Source organism: Oreochromis aureus, linkage group 12 (genome assembly GCF_013358895.1).
Source record: "Oreochromis aureus strain Israel breed Guangdong linkage group 12, ZZ_aureus, whole genome shotgun sequence".
Taxonomy (NCBI): Eukaryota; Metazoa; Chordata; class Actinopteri; order Cichliformes; family Cichlidae; genus Oreochromis; species Oreochromis aureus.
The window spans coordinates 31,806,865-31,829,444 of NC_052953.1; the positions used below are offsets into that span (position 1 = coordinate 31,806,865).

The 22,580-nt window shown below is 41.2% G+C and overlaps 1 protein-coding gene across 1 annotated transcript; it reads right to left on the reverse strand.

The window, feature by feature from the left end:
• Positions 1-101: 101 nt before the first annotated feature.
• Positions 102-21,853, reverse strand: erlin2 (ER lipid raft associated 2). Its single transcript, XM_031742809.2, has 12 exons — positions 21,746-21,853; positions 16,815-16,922; positions 16,363-16,444; positions 10,071-10,117; positions 9,770-9,831; positions 9,528-9,653; positions 9,348-9,421; positions 5,910-5,968; positions 2,832-2,923; positions 2,637-2,726; positions 2,019-2,098; positions 102-1,924 (listed from the first exon to the last, which is right to left on the reverse strand). Exons 1-12 carry the CDS (start codon positions 21,829-21,831, stop codon positions 1,745-1,747), a joined length of 1,086 nt encoding a protein of 361 aa, XP_031598669.2. The 5' UTR covers positions 21,832-21,853; the 3' UTR covers positions 102-1,744.
• Between the last annotated feature and the right edge of the window lie 727 nt (positions 21,854-22,580).

Sequence of the window (22,580 nt, forward strand, 5' to 3'; positions counted from 1 at the left end):
AAAAGAAACCATCACCAAATTTCAGCCCTGGGGCCAAATCTAAAACCAGTTTTAATATAGAAATATATAGTTTCAATATAGAAATCTTACACTACACTGCAAAGAAGAAAACACAGTACTTTATTATCAGAGAACAATGCCTTGATTGTACATTCACAGCTGATGTCAGTACAAAAACATTTGCCCTGTGGGTGCCAGTCCCTTTGAAAAACATCACTGACAGCAAAGTGCGTCCACTAACACATGATGTGAAGATATAGCTACAAGAAATTAAAAAATGACAGACGAATCAATTACAGAAAATCTTAAAATAATAATAACTTTTTGTAAAAATGCCATTTGGCTCCTGGCCTAAAGAAATATTTGCTCACAGTGACGCTGTGTATACCGAACACGCCAATTCCCCTAAACCAGTCGGTTCTTGACACCAAATGGTTCTTTGGAAAATTAAGCGCATGGTTATCAGCGCTCAGTCGTGCATTCTGCCCCAGAGATGACTCAACGTGGACTCATGAACATTTCCCAGCAGATTGTTTTCAGACACGCTGGACAAGATGATTTCTATAAGACCACTGAAGTGAGTAACAGAAGCCTACACACTGAGTTTATGGACAGTTAAAAACTCTTCATCATTACTACATCCTGGAGCGTTCCTCCTCCACAGCTGCGTCACGCCACCAAAGACTAAAAGGCAATTACTAATTCTTGTCTTATGAAGAGTCTTACAGGACGCCCACGAAAATGGTTACATAAAAATTTTGCTTAATAGTTTTGTGAAAAGCTGATGTCACAAATGAATATTTTGGTTATGTCATATTTCTTTCACAGTGGGGGTGGAAAAAAACAGAAGAAAACTCCAGAAACAAATAGTCTCTTAATCAGTTATTCAATGTGAGAAACAAAAACAGTAAGTGCCACACACGTATACAGAAAATATATAACAACTTCACACAGGTGCACAAATCCAGCGTTCAAAACAAGTTGAAAAAACAAACTGCAGCAATCCAGTGATGGTGTCAAAGGTGACAGTGAACAGCTACCTCAGTACATTCATCCTCAGAGACACATTTGGTCCGTCTTTCAGGCAGACAGCAGAGAAAAAACACTCTTGATTACAGTCTGTGTGGAAATGTGGAACACGTAACTGAGTAACAGCATGGTTTCTACAAAACATTCACCCAAACGCTCAACCTGCTTTGTGATGGTTATTTTGCTTTTTAAATAATGACGGTATCAAAAACTAATTAAAGCATGTTTATCTACCTTTACATGAATGAGACTACTGAGCTGATTTCCCCATAGAGACAGGCAGTGTTTAAAGGTGCCCTTTAAAAAGAACAACCTTTGACATTGTTGGCTGTGGGCATGCTTGATGAATACAGCCATTACTTTAGTGGAATGGGTGGTACAAACAAAGTATTGATGGATTTGGGATCCTTGATGCTTTGGCTACGTAGGCTCGATGCACAGACCATAAAAAAAAAAAAAAAAAGAGCAGCAGCAGCAAGGACAAGTTTTTAAATTCTTATTTTGCTAAATGACAATAATAACTGATATTATCACACTGTGTCTAGAGGACTTCAGTGGCCATCAGGACAGAGCGAATGCTCATGTTGTCTGCTCTGAGGCTGGAGAACAGGGATTCCTAGCAGTAATTCAGATGTGTTCCCTTGGAGGGAAGCAACTCCTTCAGCTGATAGTGCTCTGCCTTTGAGCAGTCCAGCAGGTGCCACTACTTTCCTGCTTAATCCAGGTCCATGATGTGCTCGGCAACAATGTCCATGGCTGCGGAGGCCTTGATGGAGCTCCCTGCTGAGCCAGAGTCCACAAACATCTGTGGTATGTCGTTCCCAAAGTAGATTTTGCTGTTGGCTGCGATGGCCTTGTATTTCATCAGCTGCAGGTACTCTGGTGTTAGCTTGAGCTGCGAGAGGGAGCAACAGAATTCCAGTCATGGAAGGTCACTTTGCAGCCCACATTTGTCAACCACAATATGTGACGCGTGTTTGTGTCTTTACCTTATTGGCCTCAGCCGCTCGCTGAGCCGTGTAGAACTCCGCATCAGCCTTGGCTTTCTGCCGGGCCAGGAAAGCACCGTCTATGAACCAAAAACACAAACTCATTTGTGGTAGGGCAGATTAACAAAAACTCTATGTAGGTGTCAGAGAGCGGGACCCTGGAGGATTTTCTACATTGCAAATATGTATGTGACCCAACTGCTAATTCCCAAATGCAGCAGCCAAAACAAATGCACTTGGAAAAGAGCAAACACGTGGTAGTGGTATGCAGAGGAGTATTTCAAAACACAGAGCGTGTCCAGCCAAGATATCTGCATCTGGGCTACAGAAACAGAAGACCACACTGGGTGTCCCTCCTATCAGCTAAGAACAGAAAGCTGAGGCTAGACGATTAGAAAAATGTTGCCTGGTCTGATGAGGCTTCATTTCTGCTGCAGCATTTGGATAGCAGGGTCAGAATTTGGCAATAACACAGTAAAAGCATGTCTCCCTCCTACATTGTATCAATGGTTCAGACTCATGCTGGGGATAAACTTTTGTTTGTAACAATGAATAGTTTCTCCTCGCTGAATGCAAAGCACCACGATCGCTCTTCTTCCTTCACTGCAGGATACAAACCTTCAATCGCAGAGATTTTTTTTTCCGTTTCCTTCTCCATGACTTTCTGCCCAAACTTGATTTCTGCAACTTGAGCCACTTTCTCAGCCTCTACAAAAAAAACCCAAAACATCGCAGCATGTTAGCATGTTTAGTGCAAATAACTCGTCTCTGAACAAAGCGCTCTCAACATGTCAGTCTCTCTTCGTTTCTCACCTATCACCGCTTTAATCCTCTCCGTCTCTGCCTCCTTCTCCACAACCTTCTGTGTCTGCTGGGAGATCAGCAGCTTGGTCTTCTCGCTCTCCCTGCGAACATGTTAAAAGAGCAATTAATAAAAAAACCCCAAACAAAACAAAAATGCTTTAACTGAGAGCTACATGTGACTTCTCTGTGCAAACTTGACTTTGGGAGCTGCTTGCTGCCGGATGTCTGTCATTTGTTTCAATATTAAATTCCACAGAAATCAACATCATTACCAAAGAAGCTCCGAGATTTGTGGAAGGGCATGACACAGCACTCAGACACTGGCAAAGGAGCTCGACCCTGGGTCTGCCCCCAAAACTTTCCAAACCTTTTTCTCAAATCTGTTATTCTGGCATCCAAACCACATCTTCCAGTAAATTCCTCAGTCTACACACTGATTCTCTGTTTTACCTTCAGCCTCAGAGGAGCCACTGGTGTCCACTCAGGAGACTAATGACTAATGCCTTTCCCACAGACTGGACTGCCTTTTGTAACACTATGATCTCAAGTTTCAAATTCACAATGTTTTTATTACTGTCCAGAACAAAAACCAAAACTAAGTCTGTCGTGAAAACAAAACTAGACACATTCAGAAAAAATTAAAACAAACTGAAAGAAACACGTGAATCAAAGATCTAATTACCCTCCACAAACAGCAGTTATAGAGGAAAACAGGATAAAAAGCCTGACTTCCTGTGCTGCTGTCTAAACAAAGTACCAGAAATACAGATGCTACTGCCTCCCACAGGTCAGAAAGGTACTTTAGTGACCGACTGTAACAAAGTGAAAGTAGTGATACTGGAGACTTATTTAAAAAGGAATCAGTTTATTACAAGACACTAGATTCTTATCAAGCTGTCAAAGTATACAGCTCACTGTTGTGGCTAGTGTGAACATTTCTTCATAATTTTACACATGCACACATGCACTCATGCATGCATGCCCTCTTTACTTAAAGAGATGTGAGTTACTGCAGAGCCCTTGCTAGAGCAGTTTCGCTGCTGCGTCCAGTTTTCCCATGACTGCATCAACAAGTTGAAAATTTTTTTTTTTGATTTCGGTTTTAATCCATGCAGCTTTTTAACTCTTCCACACACATCACTGCTAACCAAGAACCTCCACTTTTTAGAAGGTCAGTGTTAGATTTGTATTGTTGATTGTCATTTATGCTTAGAAATATCTACTCATATATGCTTAGAGGTGTATAATCAATGCCATGTTGGTAGAGGTTTGATCCTTAGTAGTCTGTGGAGACTCTGTGTGCCTCCCAGAGCATTCTGGCATGCACACACAACTGAAGGTCAGGAGAGAGGTTATATCTGCTCTTACTGATATATGGTATATAGGAGGACACCTACTCTGTATCTGGTTAAGTATAAGAGCCTTTTGTTTAGATGGACTGCTAGACTCCTGGCACCAGCTTTGAGGAGTCTTCACAGGGTCATACTCTGACCACACACACACACATATACTTACACAACGCACAGGCAAGGTACTCTTTGTGTGTATGCATGAGGAACACAACAAACTTTGCCTACTTGTGTCTTGCTTTTGCTGTGTAGTAAATTGTCTTGAACGTTCCAGCGAATAGGTTTAAGCTACAAACCTATCAGTCAGAAAAATAAAACTCGCTTTTTTAGGCTCTCCCCCAAAAAAGTTTTATCACTCGGACTCCTCAGCAGCACAAGCATGTTTTGGCTGCTCCCCTATTCAGAAGGGCCACAGCAGGTAGAGCCCCATGTTTGAGTTGGAAGATTTTTAAGTTGGATGCTTCACAGCTCTGCGGTGTATCAACACATTTGCCTTTAATAAGAAACATCACTGAATGGAGAATCAGATCAGAGGTGTTGTGTCAGAAAGAGCATCTGGTGTGTAAAATTAATGAAAAAAATAAAAAAATAAATCAGACAAATCAAAAATATGTTGCGTTTCCGTTGTAGTGATCACATGTGAATAAGAGAGCAGCTTCCAATAAAACTGAGAGCTTCAGCTCTGCTTTCCCTCCACTCACAGGTTGATATGAATGCTGTACCTACGTGGGGGCAAAAAGAACCGATTTACTGCTTATTCTACCTTCGTACCTTCACTTATGGCCAACATAGAAACCACAGTTTCTATTTTGTGAGTATGCACAACATGGGCGTCTGAGTGCTGTAAACCTCGTAAGAGCCTGAAGGAAAGCAGCATAGATGTCCACGAGCACACCAATGATTTTTTTTGTGACCAGTCAGCCTGTCCATGTGACACCAAACACACATGCATCCTTCAGACAGGCTCCAAGTGGACAACAGCTCACCTGTGCCGTCTGTAGGAGCATACGCCGCCAGCATGAGCTTAAGAGATCAGTTGTGTGTTTTTTCTTTTAGTTGTGCTGGTCACAGTTACAGAGTTTTCCATGTAGCAATGAAAAGATATAGAAATCTGTTTGAATGTTGTGCTATGGAATGTTTAACAAATGTAGTGAGTGAGGGCTTGGCGATCAGATATGCAGGTTTACACATGATTATGTTCTGCTCTGATGGATTTAGGGTCATTAATAATGTATAATGTCGTGATTTAGTGTAGTTTGTTTTAAGGCCAGAGTGAATGCGGGTGCTCACTTCACCACTGTGAATTTTCTGCTACATGTTCACACACAACAGATCCCTGCGAACTGTTCACTTTTCTACAGTTGCATTGAATGTTTGCCATCGCCTTGCAATAAAGAGCTTAAAGGATCTTCATTCAAGGATGCTTTCCCAGTAGAAGAACTCAGATTTATACATAGTATTGCGTAATAAAGTAAATGCACCCACAGGTAACAAAGACCAGATGACTAACTACCATCTAAATTTTGTCCATTATGTAACAACATATGGGCGTCCCTGGAAGACTTAAGACAATGTATTAAATTATTTCATTTCAAGTTATTTTTTATATCCTTCTCATTCTGTCCTTATAAACATCCCCAACGGAGAAGTCTGGAAAAATCGTATTGTTTTTTTCCTCCCCATTTCATATTCCTCGTGGAATAATTAGAAGACAAACAAATCAAAAAACAAAACTCACATAAGCTCGTAGTTCCGGCGAATGCTCTCTGGGATGTTGGGCTTTGTGACACGGACCGCCTGAGGATAAACGGGTCAGAAAAAACATTCAGATGGAATGCAACGACCAACAAGACCATAAAAAGAGCTTTTTACCAGAGAAGCTCCTGCTGGAGAGGAGCCCAGGCTCAGTGAAGTCCTGTTAAAGACGCTCTCAAGTGAAACTGTTATTTCAGCAGTTCCTGTTGATTTAAAGTAACCATGTGTGGATGAGTAAAGCCCAGTGAAGCCCTTAACACTCCGGAGTGACACATGGCTACACTGATGAGTGCAGTGAGGAGGTGAATTAACAGTGGGGAAGAAGAAAGAAAAAAATCATCAGGCTTCCTTGGAACTTTAAAGAAAGACTGTTTTGTGATTTGATCCAAACTGTGGGAGAGAGCCTTTGTAAAATGATTTTATGGACTGAGGACTGTGTTTCATTAGGCTGGAATTATCATGTGTAAATTATTACAAATGTGAAATGTTTCTCTCCGTTGCCTTGTTTGAGCTTTCCTTTTATTAGAACAAGAAAACTTTTAGCACTTTCTAAAAGAATGATTCAGAGTCAGACCCCCCTGCCATCCAGACATTCAGTCAGCATTCAAGATCAGAAAAGGTCGACAGAGGATGAATAATAACGCTCCTCAGGGAACTTCACCTAAACTGAAAGTGAAAGCATCCAAGCTAAAAAGACAACACAAAGCCTCTAATGTTTTTTTATATACACCCAGTAGAAAAGCAAAACTTCTATAAATATATATATAATCGACCACTTAATAATGAGAATAATGTGTGTACTCTAAAATCATCAAAATCACATTTGGGGTTGGACCAATCAGAACTCCTCTGAAGAACTAAATTCAATCCTTTATAATAAATATCTACAGGTCAGAATCTGATTCACAAATCTGAACCATGTATTCCATTTTGTTTGACTCAGACAGCTCAGTTGTATAATAAACTAGTGTTTCATTTCCCAGACGAACTGTAATTTCAGTTGCATCAGTAACCTAGGAATAACTCTCGTTGTTGTTCTTGGCAACCGTTAGAGTATACAGACACCACTCTAACATGTGTCCTGCAACAAAAACAAGGAGAAAGCTAGAGCAGCACAAAGGCTGGAAGTGAGATTGAACATCTGGCACTGACTGTTTTTTGGAGGAGTTCTCACTGCACCAGCATGATTACATTTTACTTCTTCTACAGAGTAAGCAAACAAAATGAAGATCTTAGGAAGGTTAAGCAACAGCAATTTTAAAACTGCTGACAGATCTACAGTCAGACCTTCTTTATAATGTAAATAAACTCTTTTAACCAAGTTATCTTAGCAACATAGTCCTACTCAGTCACAAAAGTATGCTAATTAACAAGGCATGCAGAGACTAAAGCCACAGCTTCCACTTTAATGAAGACATAACAACATACAGTCCTGGTCAAAAGTTTAAGACCACTTGAAAAATGGCAGCAAAAATTTTTTTATATTTTGCATGTTTGGATCTTAACAAGGTTCCAAGCAGAGCTTCAACATACAAGATGAAATGGGAGTGGGACCAAACATTTTTTTGAGCATGCAATTTATTAAAAACAAAGCTTAAACTGAAACAGGCTGTTTTACAGCTGATCAAAAGTTCAGGACCACATGCTTTAAAAGGTCAAATCTGTGCAAACATGTGGATTCATTATCATTTTCTGTCAGGTAGTCACACTGTCATGAGGCAAAAAAACCTTTTTGATCGCAGTCGGGTTGTTGAACTGCGTAAGCAGGGTGTCTGGCAGCGCGCCATCGCTGCTGAGGTGGGACGCAGTAAGACAGTTATTTGGAATTTCTCAAATGATCCTGAAAGTTATGGAACAAAAAAGTCAAGTGAAAGACCGCAAAAAATTACACCATCATCGAGCCGAAGAATCCAAATGGCTGTCTGTCAAGACATTGGATGATCCTCAGCCCAAATTAAGGCTGTTACTGGTGCCGACTGCAGCCCCATAACCATCAGACGGCATCTGAGACTGAAGGGCTTCAAAAACAAAAAATGTCTTCAAAGGCCTCGTCTCCTTGAACGCCACAGAACTGACTGTTTGGACTTTGCAAGAGAGCACCAAACATGGGACAGTGAAAGGTGGAAGAAATTTTTATTCTCTGCTTTTTCCTTCAGTGGAACAATGAAGCTTCAGGAGGTGCAGGGGTGTCAAACACGTCCAGATGTTGCAGAGAGCATCGCTCATGACTGAGGGTCCTCGTCTGTGTGTTAACGACTGGGTTTTTCACCAGGACAACGCTACAGTACACAATGACTGCAGGACAAAGGACTTCTTCCAGGAAAATAACATCACTGTTTTGGACCATCCTGCATGTTCCCCTGATCTAAATCCAATTGAGAACCTTTGGAGATGGACGGCAAGTGAAGTTTACAAAAATGGACAACAGTTCCAGACACTCTTCATGCTGCCGCCTTCGTCTTCATCTACCACTTGGTGAAATGTTCCCACTCACCTCATGGAAACACTTGCATTAAGCATGCCACAACTGATTTTTGAAGTGAACAACAAAAAGGTGGAGCTGCTCATTACTGAGTTCATGTTCGTTGGAACTTTGCTTTGCGTTTTGGGGCGTTTACAGGGTTTTTTTTGGAGGTGTGGTCCTAAACTTTTGATCAGCTGTAAAACAGCCTGTTTCAGTTTAAGTGTTTTTTTTTTCAATAAATTGCCTGCTCAAAAAATGTCTTGTCACACTCCCATTTCATCTTGTTGCATGTTGAAGCTCTACTTGGAAACTTGTTAAGATCCAACTGTGTAAAATATGAATTTTTGCCATTTTTCAAGTGGTCTTAAACTTTTGATCTGGACTGTATGATGAGACAATATGATAACCCAATGGATCGAAATGTTAGCATAATATAAGCTGACTGGTCCAAAGCATGTAATGTTTGCAGTGTGCTTTTAAAACCAGCTACAAGCACCACATCTACACTGATTCTTCTCCCAACAACATGATGTACATGGAACAGAGTCTGAGAGAGGACCTAGAGGAATATGCAAACCCTTAGAGCTGTGTTTTACTATACTGTAGTATGAGTATATGTTAGACTAGTGAGAACTGCACATTACTACATTACTACAAAAATGACCATGTACTTAATTAGTGATGCAGAAAAACTTTTAGACCTGATTTCTAAGTCTGGTTTAGACTTTAAGGCTCAGTAGGGTTTATTGGGATTCAAAGGGTGTACCTGACCACCCATTGCCCATTATCTCTCATTCAGTCTTGGGTTTTGTTGAGCCAGCTAACACAAAGAAAGCCCTGCTGTGTGGTACACCCCTGTGCTGCCAGCAAACTGGAACTGACACAGCTCTGACCTCATATTTACAATCACACTGAACTTCATTCTGGCCTGGGGTCTGTCTGATCCTCTGCCTTTACCTGAATGATAAGCCCAGGTGCCATGCTTGTTAGATCCTCTTGTAGCGTCAACTTCAGATTTTCATCAATTTGGTCTGTGGGGGAAAAATGCGCAAAAAAGGCAGGTAAACATGAAAAGCTCTGAAACACTTCTAGCTCTCCAACTGTTAACAATGGTGCCCTGAAGGCCCCGCCCCTCACCAAACAGGCCGATGTAGACCTCCTGCAGAGAGTGAACGCTGCAGAACTGGTTGAGTTCGTGGTGAACTTTGTTGAATATCAAGGCTTTGTCATAGTCTGCAGTGAAGTTCCTCACTATGTCATACACTGCAGAGATAGAAGTTTTAAAAATTACATTATATATAGTCACAGATAGATATGGATGGATAGAGTTACAGCTGTCCCGATGATATCAGGATAAACACACAGTGTGGTGAAATTACCCGCCGATGGAATGAGGTAGTTCACCACTTCTATGCGATCAAAGTAAATCATCACTCCTCCACTGAAAACAGAGACAAAAAGAAGCAACATATAATTCAAAAGCTTTTACCCAAACACCAGTGTGAACTGACAGGGGCTATTGGGGTTTTTTTGGTAGTTCAGACACATGTTGGTGAATCTCTGATCCGTGCAGCGTACGAGGTTGTGTGTGGGAGTCTGTATTGTGTCATGATAACTGCTGAGTTTAATAAGGCACGAAACCACATCTGATACTGCTTAATCCAAAAACAGCAAACTAACCTTGTGCCGCATGGTACGTTCTTCACTTCATCTGTCTGCAGCGTCGTCTACGAGATAAAGATCACATGTTTGACATGTTGTTTTTCAACACTTCAAACTCCTTTTATTGGATCCAACATCGTTATAACAACCCACGACCAGTAGGACTCAGAGGAAACAGCAACAGGACATCACATTATTATTATATACCAGTGCAGCACCACAGAGAGCCTGACCAACATCTCAGTCTGGAATTATTTTGTTTCTCCTCGTAAGCCTAATTAATGTGGGCTTAATTCTAAATACGTGTAGATCATTCCCTGCTAATATCAGGACTCAAGAGGACTCTGTATACATATGATGCAATGTGGTCCTGCAGTTTTCCTCTTAACATTACAGAAGATTCAAGATTCAGTGTTTATTGTCATGTGTCACAAGAGAAAGGGCATTTCTCTGTGCAATGAAATTCTTTCTTTGCTGTCCACCCACAGATGCCGATTAATATATACAATAGAAATAGAACATATAAATACAAATAGTACAAATAAATAAATGAACACAGAAATGGAGACAAAATATGGAGGATGAGGATGAAGGATGATTTGGATGGAAGGATGGGATTATTTAACAGGAGTAGTGGACATTTTTTGGTTGTAACACCAAATAACCCCGACTAACAGTGTTTTTGGAAATCATCGTGATGCCACAGTGAATTTGACCTCTAACCTTTTGGATGTAAAAGGGCATCACTTCATCAGTCATTGTCAAGATGTCCTTTGTGAGGTCTCAGTGACCTCAGTGACCTGTGACCACCAAATTGTAATCAGCTCCACCTTCAGTTCAACTCGACGCTTGTGCCAAACATTCCATTAATCCCTAAGATATCATGTTCACAAGGAGGAACGATCAATTACGCCTCCATTCACAGCTGTCATACCTACAACTGGAGGCACTCGCCAAAAATGGAATGAATACACTGCTCAGGACACTCAGTAAGTATGCGCGCTTCTCAGAGATATTTATTCTATATCTTTCAGGATGTAGACCGTTATCTCTGCATCATATTTCTGTGTATGCACAGTCATGTAGAAAGGAAAGTGCACCCTCTTTCAGTCCTAAAGCTTCATATATCAGGACACAATAAAACATTGATCTGGTCCTGAACAGGAGCATGTGACATCATTGGGATCATTGTCCTGCTGCATGACACAATTTTGGCCGCCGAGCTTTAGCTGCAAGACAGATTTGACTCTATGATACTAGGATAGCAAGGAGCCCAGGTCCTCAGCCCTCCACCACCGTGCTAATATGAGGTGTTTTTATGATATGCTGTGTTTGGTTTTCACCACCTGTGGCACTCTGCATTAAGGACAAACATCTCCACTTAAATCTCATCTGTCCAAAGGACATTTTTCCAGAAGTCTTGCGGTTTGTTCAGTTTCTTGGAATATTTAGGGCCCGAGCACTGAGAGTGCGAAGGCCCTATTGTATCTGCTCTGTTTATTATTATTATTATTATTATTATTATTATTATTATTTTTCATTGAAATGAATTGCCTTTTTGAGGGCTTTAACATGCTCAAAACTCATGAAATTTTGCACACATGCCAGGTCTGTGAAAAATTTTGTATTTTAATGGTTTTATATATGAGCACTGGGAAATGGCTCTGTAGCGCCACCTATGCGTTGTTAAATGCAGCCCTACGAACACATCTTTTGAGCTACATGTATGAAATTTGGCACACATGTGTATCATGCCAAGACGAACAAAAAAAGTCAATGGGACCATTGACGCAGACCCAACAGGAAGTCCGCCATTTCAAGTGAAGGTGACATTTTGGCTCCAATTTTGCCATTTCCATGCCTCGAACTTTTTCGAACTCCTCCTTGGGATTTTGTCATGGAAACTTCATATTGGGACAGTGCCAACTACACACCTGGGCCATGTTAAATTGCGGAGCTTTTGAGTTTTCGGGATACGGTGAGGACGTGGCGCCATGGCGAATTTCGATGACTCGCCATGAAAATATTATTGCCTCTCATTCTGTCATACATGGTCCGACGTGGACCAAATACATACGATAAGGCTCCACCCCTGAACATATTTCAACTGCCATATTTGACATCAGGGACAGCGCCACCTAGTGGGAACAGGAAGTGTCATGTTTTACACTTTGAACAGTATTGTTATGGTTGACATCTGCAGCCTCAAATTTGTCCAGGAAAGCCATAACCAGTTGGTCTTGGGTTACAGTGAAAACTGTGACTTTTCGTGAAAGGGTGTGACCCCAGCAGCATGGCGAACATTGATGTCTCGCCATGAAGAAACAATTTAGTATAACTCAATGAAATCCAGTCTGATCAGTACCAGACTTTAAAGGCATGATGTCAGACCTGCCCTGAAACGATTGATGTGCCCATTGTCAGGAATATGTAGAGCGCCACCTAGTGGGAAGAGGAAATGTCATGTCTTACATTTTGTTGTACTGATTTTCACAGGTTCATCGTGGCCACTTCAAAAGTGGTGAATATCACCATCAGTCCCTCATGATGCTTCAGTGAGATAATTGTGACTTTAAACTGAGCGGCGCACCCTGGTGGCAACGCGGTTCACCATGAACAATGAAGTGGAGTTTGAGCGGCTTGGGAAGTTTAAAATGTCTTGAAATTTCAGCACACCTCCAATGTGATGAGCCCTTTCTTGTTGTTTACCATTTTCATTGAATAGTGCAAAATGGCTCAACAGCGCCCCTACAATATTTCAAAACATCAGCCCCTGCTCTGTGTTTTATCTATGAGTCTGAAACCTGGTAACCTTATAGGAGGTTTGAAGATGTACAAAAAGTCTCTTGGAGCAATATCCCAAATCCAACAGGAAGTCAGCCATTTTTAAATTTAAAGTGTAATTTTGGCGACATTTTCCCCTCTTTGCAGGCACCGTAGTTTGTGAACTCCTCCAAGGGATTTCATCAGATTGAACCATTCTCCAGTGTGTGGAATCTAAAGACCTTTGTGATGTTAAATTGTGAAGCTTTTACATTTAAGGAAACAGGGTGGTCATGGCGGCATGTGGAGTTTCAATTACTCGCCAAGAAGCAGTAATCTGCTGTCACTCAAAAACACAATGTCCAATCTCTCCGAAACTTCACAGGCGTGATGAGACTCGAGCTCGGTAATGTTTGTTATGCCATTTGTCAGTAATGGTTAGAGCGCCACCTAGTGGGACGACTATAATCATGATTGAATGAGATAAAATATTAGCTGGTGGTTAAACGCATGAATTCCATCAATGTGACATCAGATTGGACGTGCTGGTTTTTGTGTGTTGGGCGTGGCTCGACGCCGCTAAAAGTGCGAGGGCCCTCATAACGCTGCTTGCAGCTTTAATATAATTATTATTATTATTATTATTATTATTATTATTGTTATTGAGCTACAAACCAAATGATAACATGCATGCAAAGGCTACCAAAACCATAACCTCCTTCCTAGCAACAATAATGTCTCATAAATAAAGCGGGTTACCTCAAAGCAACTGGGCCGTATGGAAAAAAATCATATCCATGCCCCTAGCTACTAAAGCCAAAACAACAACAGAACTCAACCTGATAAGTTGCTTCAGCTTTAACAAGAAACTCTTGATTACCATCAGCTGCATTCAAACCAATAATTGCATAAAACTTAATTTTCATTTTTCCCCTTGCTCAACGACTGCAGGTGGTAGCCTGTAGCTAAATCTGATACAAAGCATCTTTTCTTTGTACAGTGGCTTGCAAAAGTATTCGGCCCCCTTGAACTTTCCCACATTTCGTCACATTACAGCCACAAACATGAATCAATTTTATTGGAATTCCACGTGAAAGACCAATACAAAGTGGTGTACACGTGAGAAGTGGAACGAAAATCATACATGATTCCAAACATTTTTTACAAATAAATAACTGCAAAGTGGGGTGTGCGTAATTATTCAGCCCCTTTGGTCTGAGTGCAGTCAGTTGCCCATAGACATTGCCTGATGAGTGCTAATGACTAAATAGAGTGCACCTGTGTGTAATCTAATGTCAGTACAAATACAGCTGCTCTGTGATGGCCTCAGAGGTTGTCTAAGAGAATATTGGGAGCAACAACACCATGAAGTCCAAAGAACACAGCAGACAGGTCAGGGATAAAGTTATTGAGAAATTTAAAGCAGGCTTAGGCTACAAAAAGATTTCCCAAGCCTTGAACATCCCACGGAGCACTGTTCAAGCCATCATTCAGAAATGGAAGGAGTATGGCACAACTGTAAACCTACCAAGACAAGGCCGTCCACCTAAACTAACAGGCCGAACAAGGAGAGGGCTGATCAGAAATGCAGCCAAGAGGCCCATGGTGACTCTGGACGAGCTGCAGAGATCTACAGCTCAGGTGGGGAATCTGTCCATAGGACAACTATTAGTCGTCCACTGCACAAAGTTGGCCTGTATGGAAGAGTGGCAAGAAGAAAGCCATTGTTAACAGAAAACCATAAGAAGTCCTGTTTGCAGTTTGCCACAAGCCATGTGGGGGACACAGCAAACATGTGGAAGAAGGTGCTCTGGTCAGATGAGACCAAAATGGAACTTTTGGCCAAAATGCAAAACGCTATGTGTGGCGGAAAACTAACACTGCACATCACTCTGAACACACCATCCCCACTGTCACATATGGTGGTGGCAGCATCATGCTCTGGGGTGCTTCTCTTCAGCAGGGACAGGGAAGCTGGACAGAGTTGATGGGAAGATGGATGGAGCCAAATACAGGGCAATCTTGGAAGAAAACCTCTTGGAGTCTGCAAAGACTTGAGACTGGGGCGGAGGTTCACCTTCCAGCAGGACAACGACCCTAAACATAAAGCCAGGGCAACAATGGAATGGTTTAAAACAAAACATATCCATGTGTTAGAATGGCCCAGTCAAAGTCCAGATCTAAATCAATCGAGAATCTGTGGCAAGATCTGAAAACTGCTGTTCACAAACGCTGTCCATCTAATCTGACTGAGCTGGAGCTGTTTTGCAAAGAAGAATGGGCAAGAATTTCAGTCTGTAGATGTGCAAAGCTGGTAGAGACATACCCTAAAAGACTGGCAGCTGTAATTGCAGCAAAAGGTGGTTCTACAAAGTATTGACTCAGGGGGCTGAATAATTACGCACACCCCACTTTGCAGTTATTTATTTGTAAAAAATGTTTGGAATCATGTATGATTTTCGTTCCGCTTCTCACGTGTACACCGCTTTGTATTGGTCTTTCACCTGGAATTCCAATAAAACTGATTCATGTTTGTGGCTGTAATGTGACAAAATGTGGGAAAGTTAAAGGGGGCCGAATACTTTTGCAAGCCACTGTATATGATTTACGTATTTTGCAGCCAGTCCCTGAAAAGAAAGAAAAGATCAACAATCAAGAATGAACAGTGTATGAAAACATTCAGTGGAGACGAGTGTTTGGATCTGAAAAGAGAAGCTTCTCTCCTACAGGGCTACCAGAGGGGTGGACGCTGACACCAGAGACAGAGCTCCAGTTATCTGAAGCGTCTGGTTGTAGCTGCTGCTAAAGGTGGCCCAACTTACTGTTAAGGTCATAGAACTGATTACTGTTTTACAAAATTTGGCTTCACCATTCTAATGTTTAGTAAGACTGCTTTTGTTTTATACGCGATATAGTTTGAAGATATAACAACTTAGTGTGAAGCTAAACAAAGAGCTTTTCATGTGTCTAAGTGTGAAACACGCACTATATTTTCCCATCTTACATTGAAAGCACACTGTAATCTTCTGGGAGCGAGCCATATAATGGCTTAATCATGCCCACTTATATTGTACAGTAGAGCAGACACTCCTTTTCTGCACACACCTTTTAAAAGTTATGTTTAAACAGTGATTATGAAAGAAAGAAATCATTTACACTTTGCTTATATGGTCACATAACGCTTTGATGGTATTTTTTTTATAAGTTGGTATGGGGAGAACAGTCCTCCTCACACAGATATTCATTCAAAGAAAAGAACAACTGAATAACAGAACATGCAGCATTCACATCATCACTCCATAATACAAACCACTCCATGGAAAGCACAGCATATTTATGATGTAAGATAAGGAAATCTTTGTTTGTTTTTCTGCAAAATCACCATGAAATTGTTAACTTCTGTGTTACCAATAACAGTATGGCATTAATAATATTTATACTCCATTTATTTTTTTTGTATCCCACAGAAAAAAATGTGACATTAAGCGAGTAATGTTCAGATTATTAATAACCTGAGAGTTCCAATAAAAGGACCGGCATGACTCACCTGCACAGACTTGTATGTGGTGATGAACGGAAGCATAAGATGGAAACCAGGACCGCTGGTGGTGGTCAGGAGAGCCCCTCCCCTGTGTGACGCACAGTTAGAATCAGTAAAATCATTAAAACAAAAAACATCCAACCTCAAATTAGAAACTTCAACCTCAACCTAGAAACTTTCCTGGCTTCAGAGGACTCATTTGTGCAAAGAGCTCCAATTAAACAGGAAAACTATGCAATTAAACCAATTATTTACTGCATGTCCATGCAAGTGATGGCATCAAAATATCCTGAAGCTAAGATGGCTTATAATAGCTCACAGCTGGTAATTACAGTGCTCACCGTGGGACAGACAAGACGCTAAAATCAAAATGATCTGAAGCAGGTGCTTGATTCTGGGAAGTTGTGCAACGGAGGAGTGTAACGCTAATCTCCCACATAACAAGTAAAACAGCTCACCTGTAGTAAACTCCAGTGTGCCCCTCATCAATCTTGTGCACGGAGGCTAACAGCGCTGCTCCTCCAAGAGCAGCAATTATTGAGAATACGGCACCCCACTGTGCCATCCTGGCAAGAAGACAGGAGAGACAGCATGTGAAAATAATGAGCAGATGGAGTTTCTCTTCTGGTGTTTTCACACCAACGGTCCTAATTACAATCAAATGCTCACACAATCTTCCAGCTACATGTCGCAGAACAACTGTCTATCCTGCCAGCGGGCCACAAAGTGCAGTAGTAACACACTGGAGCTTCCTTCTTCCTCGCTGGTTTATCTCCTCTCAGCTCAGGCTTAGCCAGACATCAGCTGTGACCTTGTCACACTTAAAGAGGATTGAGCACAGTTGGCCCACTTAAGAAAACACGTGCAAATAGTCAGAACATGAACCAACACAAACTCAAACGCGCCATGCAAGTAGCAACAAAAATGTTTCCAAGCAAAAAGTTGAATTTGACATTTAAGCTGACAAGCAGCTGACTTCAATAACTTCAAAAGTCCTAAAGCATTGAAAACAAAACAACAGCATCCTGGTCTGTTCATAGATTTTTAGTCTATTTGCAGTATTAATGTGCAACATCTGTCGTCAAATTAATGAAGACATGTTCTTGGCTGGCTGGTGTTTAGTCCATGTTTGTTTGTTTGGTTTTTTTAAACTGGAGTATACTGAGCTCGTTTGTTACTGAGTGACACTTTTTACTTAGGCTCCACACAGAGAGAGTCCACAGAGCATCATCAGGCTAGATTTTTCAGTTCGGTAACTAAAGGATCGTTACTAAACATGTCTCACATTGCAATGGAATGTGGATGACTGAGGAATTATTCTCCAGGCTTCCCGGAGGAGATTCAAACTCCTTCTTTCGATGTTTCTGCCTTTTGTTCTGTTTCCTGTTATGTTGATCCCACACTGCTTCAATAAAATTTGGATTCATCACTCCTTAAGATCTGCTGTCACATATTTTCAGTCCAGTCCTTGTGTACTTGACAGCTACCCTCTCAATGAGATCATTTCTGATGCGACCTCAGCAAACAACTGGTGGGATCAACTGAAGAGCCTCAGGTCCTTTCAGGTCTTTGGAGTTTTTCCTATTTCTTAGGAACATAACTTTCATATTCTGCTCATCTGCATTAGATAACTTTCAGGCCTCTGTTGTTGTTGTTTTTTAAGTTGAGACTGCACACCATGCCAAGATGGGCCAAACCTTCAGCCAATAGTTTTTTGCGCCTGTGAAACTGTAATCATTGGCATTTCTCATAGATGTAACTAAACCAATGAGAACATATGACTTGTTGTGACACGCTGCTAGTAACAAAGTGACAAAAGACAAGAGTTTTCTGCTCATTTCCACCCCTAAGTCTTCAGATCCAGTTTGGAAACATGGTGACAGCTAGTCATCTCAGCTTCACAACAAGACGACACCAACTAGTGAGTGACATAATTAGTTCATTAGCTCTACGGTCTCTGGTTGTAAACTGTGTTACAAATCATTCTCCCTCCAGTGGTTGTGGTTTTCCAAGTAAGACAAGTTGTGTCTGTCTCTACATGCTCAAGCAGTGCCTCATTTACACTGGAACCATTACAGAATGAGACACAACACCACTTGTTTTACTGATGTAAAAAATTGATGTCCACAGGTTACAGCATGTGGAGGAAAGGAGGCTGCATTCAAACTTACTGATGTGGTGTTGCACACCGCTTCTTTCTCAACAGGGCAGTGTTCAGGGGTGTTAAGCTGGGCAGACACTGTGCGATTTTTTTCAGTCGTGCTATTCAGCTCCTGCTCAAACTGTACGACTGACTCGCAGGGGTTAGAAGTTCATAGGTCACGATGCAGGGTCTCACACTATACGGCCCGATGCTCTGATGCGACCTGAGTGCTCACACTGTGCGTCCATAAAAATTAAGGTTATAACAGAAAATCTGTCGCTTTCTCTCCCTCTCGGTCTCTCACTCACACAGACACGCACATCACCACCATCAACTTTGCTAAAATGCTAATGAAAAACATTGATCAGGCAGCTATGATTGAGCAGCAATGTAAATCCAACTATTTTCACGGTTGTTGTGGTCGTGATAATTTTGTGAGGCCACATCGAAAAGGCTCGGATGAGCTTTCCAAAGTCCTACAAGTGCCTCCATCGCTTGTGTCCAGATCACACGCTGCACAGCCGTGCTGCTCCGTCTTTTCACCGACGTTTATGTGTTTGCGTGTGCGCAGTGTGAGCGGCTGCGGTGACACCCTCACGACGGTCGGGAGGATTTCAAACCTGTTTGAAATCCTCCCGACCAAGCGATTGACGATCGGGAGCTGGTCGTGAGGTGTTAATCGCTTCTCGTTACCCCATGTGTACTACACGATGAACGACGCACGATGAAGGCCAAACTCGGGCCGATCACCAAAACGGTCGCACGACTCAAAAATCGGCTCAAAATGGGCCAAAAATCGCACAGTGTAAGCCCAGCATTAATTACTAATTAGATATTTAGATGTATTTAATATAACATGATATAGGATAGATTTCTATATCCAATTGTGGTCAGATGTTTCCATAAAATCATTATGAGCATGAATGTCATTGTAATTTTGTGTTTTTAATTATTTTATTTGAACTGTTCTTTTTCTGGGGTGGAAGATTGTACAGTACACATCTTGGATCGCTTAAAAAAAAAAAAGAAAGAAGAAAAGTAAGAGTTTGGTGCACAAGTTATTTCTATTTTGGACTTTCTCTAATCCACAAGGCTCACATGTATATACAGGCACAGATTTACACATACAGGCCTGCTTATATTTGGTTTAATGTCTTTTAATTAAGTAGCACCCACAAGCTTTGATATTTGACCACTTTTCGTGGCAGAATTGGCAGAGTTCACTTAAATTATTTGGGTTCCCGGCACAGACTCGGCTTTTAAACAGAGTTTCAAGTTTCAATAGGTGAGGTCGGGGCTTTGAGAAAACTACTCCAGAGCATTAACGCTAGACTGTTTTATCTGTTCTAAAAAAAGTTTTAATGTGTGTTTGGGATCACTGTCCTGTTTGAACACACAGTTGTGTCCAACTATTAACCATCTAGCTGCTAATTTGAGGTGGAAAATTCGGAGTTAGCCGTCTTTCTTCATTACTCCATCCACTTTGTGCAGTGTGCCAGTAACAGGGCAGCAAAACAGCCCCAGAACATGTCGTCACCACCACCATTCTTGGCAGCTGGTTCAGTAGGTTTGAAAGCCTTGCCTTGACCACTTCAAACATATATTTTGTCGTTGTGATCAAATAACTAAATCTTGGCCTCATCTGACCCTAAAACTTTTCCCCAGAAGGCATTTGGCTTGTCCATGTGGACAGCTGCAAATTTCAGTGAAGCTTGCAGGCGTCGATTTTGGAGCATCACTTCTTTCTTGGTCGACATCCTCTCAGTACATGGTGATGTAAAACTGGCTTTACTGGTATTCCTGCAGTTTCTGGTTGATGGCAGGCTTGAGTCTTAGTAGTTCCTGAACATCCCATTATGAATTTACTCTCATCTGAGGGGTAACAATTTGCCAAGGTCTGGAAGAAGACTCCAAGTGGTGACACGTGTGAATAACTCCACCTACGTACAGCTGTTTGAGATGATGATCCTGGAATGGCTCCAAGAGATCTTCCCAAATTGTGAAATTCTCCTTCTTAGATCTGCACCGTGCTCCTTGAACTTTCTCACTGTGCTGAGTATTAGTGAATACAGTTAGTGCTGCCAAATAAATCTTTTTTATGCTGGCAAAGAGAACCTACCAGTCATGAGGACTAAATTAAAAGTCCTTGGCCTTGTCGAGTTAAAACAAATTGTAGAACCTTTGGCGCCATTTATGGAAATATCTAAGTGAGTCTATGAGATATTTGAGCCTGTATGTACACTCTTGACCTTGTGTGGATCACAGAAAATCCCAAATAAATTCAAATTTGCGGACCCAACCCTTGTTTTTATAAAATCATTAAAGCTGACTATACAACCATTCCACACTAACAACTCACTGAAAACTCCAAATTGCATCCATCACATTTATGCCCATGCCGAGTGTGTGTAAACTTGTGACCACAACTGCAAACTTCCTGTTGACTAACTTGACCTGATGGAGCTAGATACGGAGCCATTGCAGCTTTGCTTAGTAAGGATTTGCAGAGATGCAATCTGGTAACCCTGCTACCTCAAATGGCTTTTATAAATACAATGCTTAAAAACATATGGAGAGATATAATCCAATGTTGATTTCTCTACTGATCTACAACCTTTTGCTTTTTAATATACAATAGTGTTGGATATATTCATTAATGCTGCGCACTTTAAAAACAATGAAACTGGGTTTTCTTCTCGTATTAAACGTTTAAAACAAGTTGTGTGCACAGCTTCCTCTGATAAACGAACACACCACCATTGCAGCATTTCAAAGTTCAAGTTAACGTTGGATTAAATTTAAAACACACTTAGGCGAAACATGTACGCCGAATAATAGGAAAGACCCTAAACATCTGACTGTAGCATGAAAATTATTAAAATGTGACAGCCACCTAAGACATACAACTAAACCAAATGAAAAACTCCAAAAATTTGAATGGGATTCAGATTCATGGGCTTCGTGGCTTAGCAACAGCGGGATATAAGTTGTTACATCATTGCTGCCTCACAGAAAGGAGCCTCTTTCAGTGGTAGATCTTATCCAGATGTCTCAACCTTCACTTGAGTGTCCGTTTTAAAAGCTTAACACGAGGCCAAACACTAAATCATGTTTAGCTAACACTGCTAAGTAAAACAACCTTAGCCAGTCTCTTTCCTTCTAATATGCTAGTGGCATGTGAAACGGCCATGGTACATAGTTTAAATATGCAGAAAGGCACATTTCTGTAGCTCAACAATATCTTACCTGCAGTTTCTGCTAAGATGACAGCAACACAAATAAGAAGCACCTCCGGTACTTTCTTTTTCGTTTTCCTTTTGACTGTGCGGCATCTTTTGCTTTTTTGTACCTGCGCCCTCTGGCGGACAACCAGCAAACCGCATGTGCCTCACTGAGCCAGGGCTATCTATGGGTCAAGATGCAGTTTTATGTTAGTGTTGTAGGCCAGCTGATTCACTGTGTGCGCCACAGTTTTAATATGGTGGGGTTATTATCACGTGATGCTGATTAGGTGACACCTCTGACACCGCCACAACAGGAAAGAGAGCCACAGACTATGGTTAAAACCCAAAGGCCCCTTTTTACAGTGGTTTGCTGTGGAGTTACTACATGTTTGCACAGACCAAAGCAAATATTTTATAACTGTATATATTTATAGGAGAAGCTAGGATTACCTGTAAATACCCAATATAATGGCTCTTTCAGCACTATCATATAGGCTGACACATTTCGGTCTTATGTATCACTTAAACATCACAGCTCTATCACTAAATGCCTATGTGGTGCTTTTAAATACTAAATACCTAGAGCTAAAGCACAGTTACCCATGAACTTACCAATGTGAAAGTGAATAAAGCATTTTAAATGAAATACTAGTATTCTCATAATAGGTGCAAGTGTAGAAGAAATGGGTTCTTTCACCAATAACTAAAGCTCACTGTTAAATTCACTTTACTTAATGGCCCATATATAGTCTGGGTCAGACTATAGCCTGCATATAAAATATGCAGGCTTTGTATAGAGTATTTGGTTGACCGGTTTAAAAAAAACAAACCCAAAACAAGCAAGTTTTAAAACATGT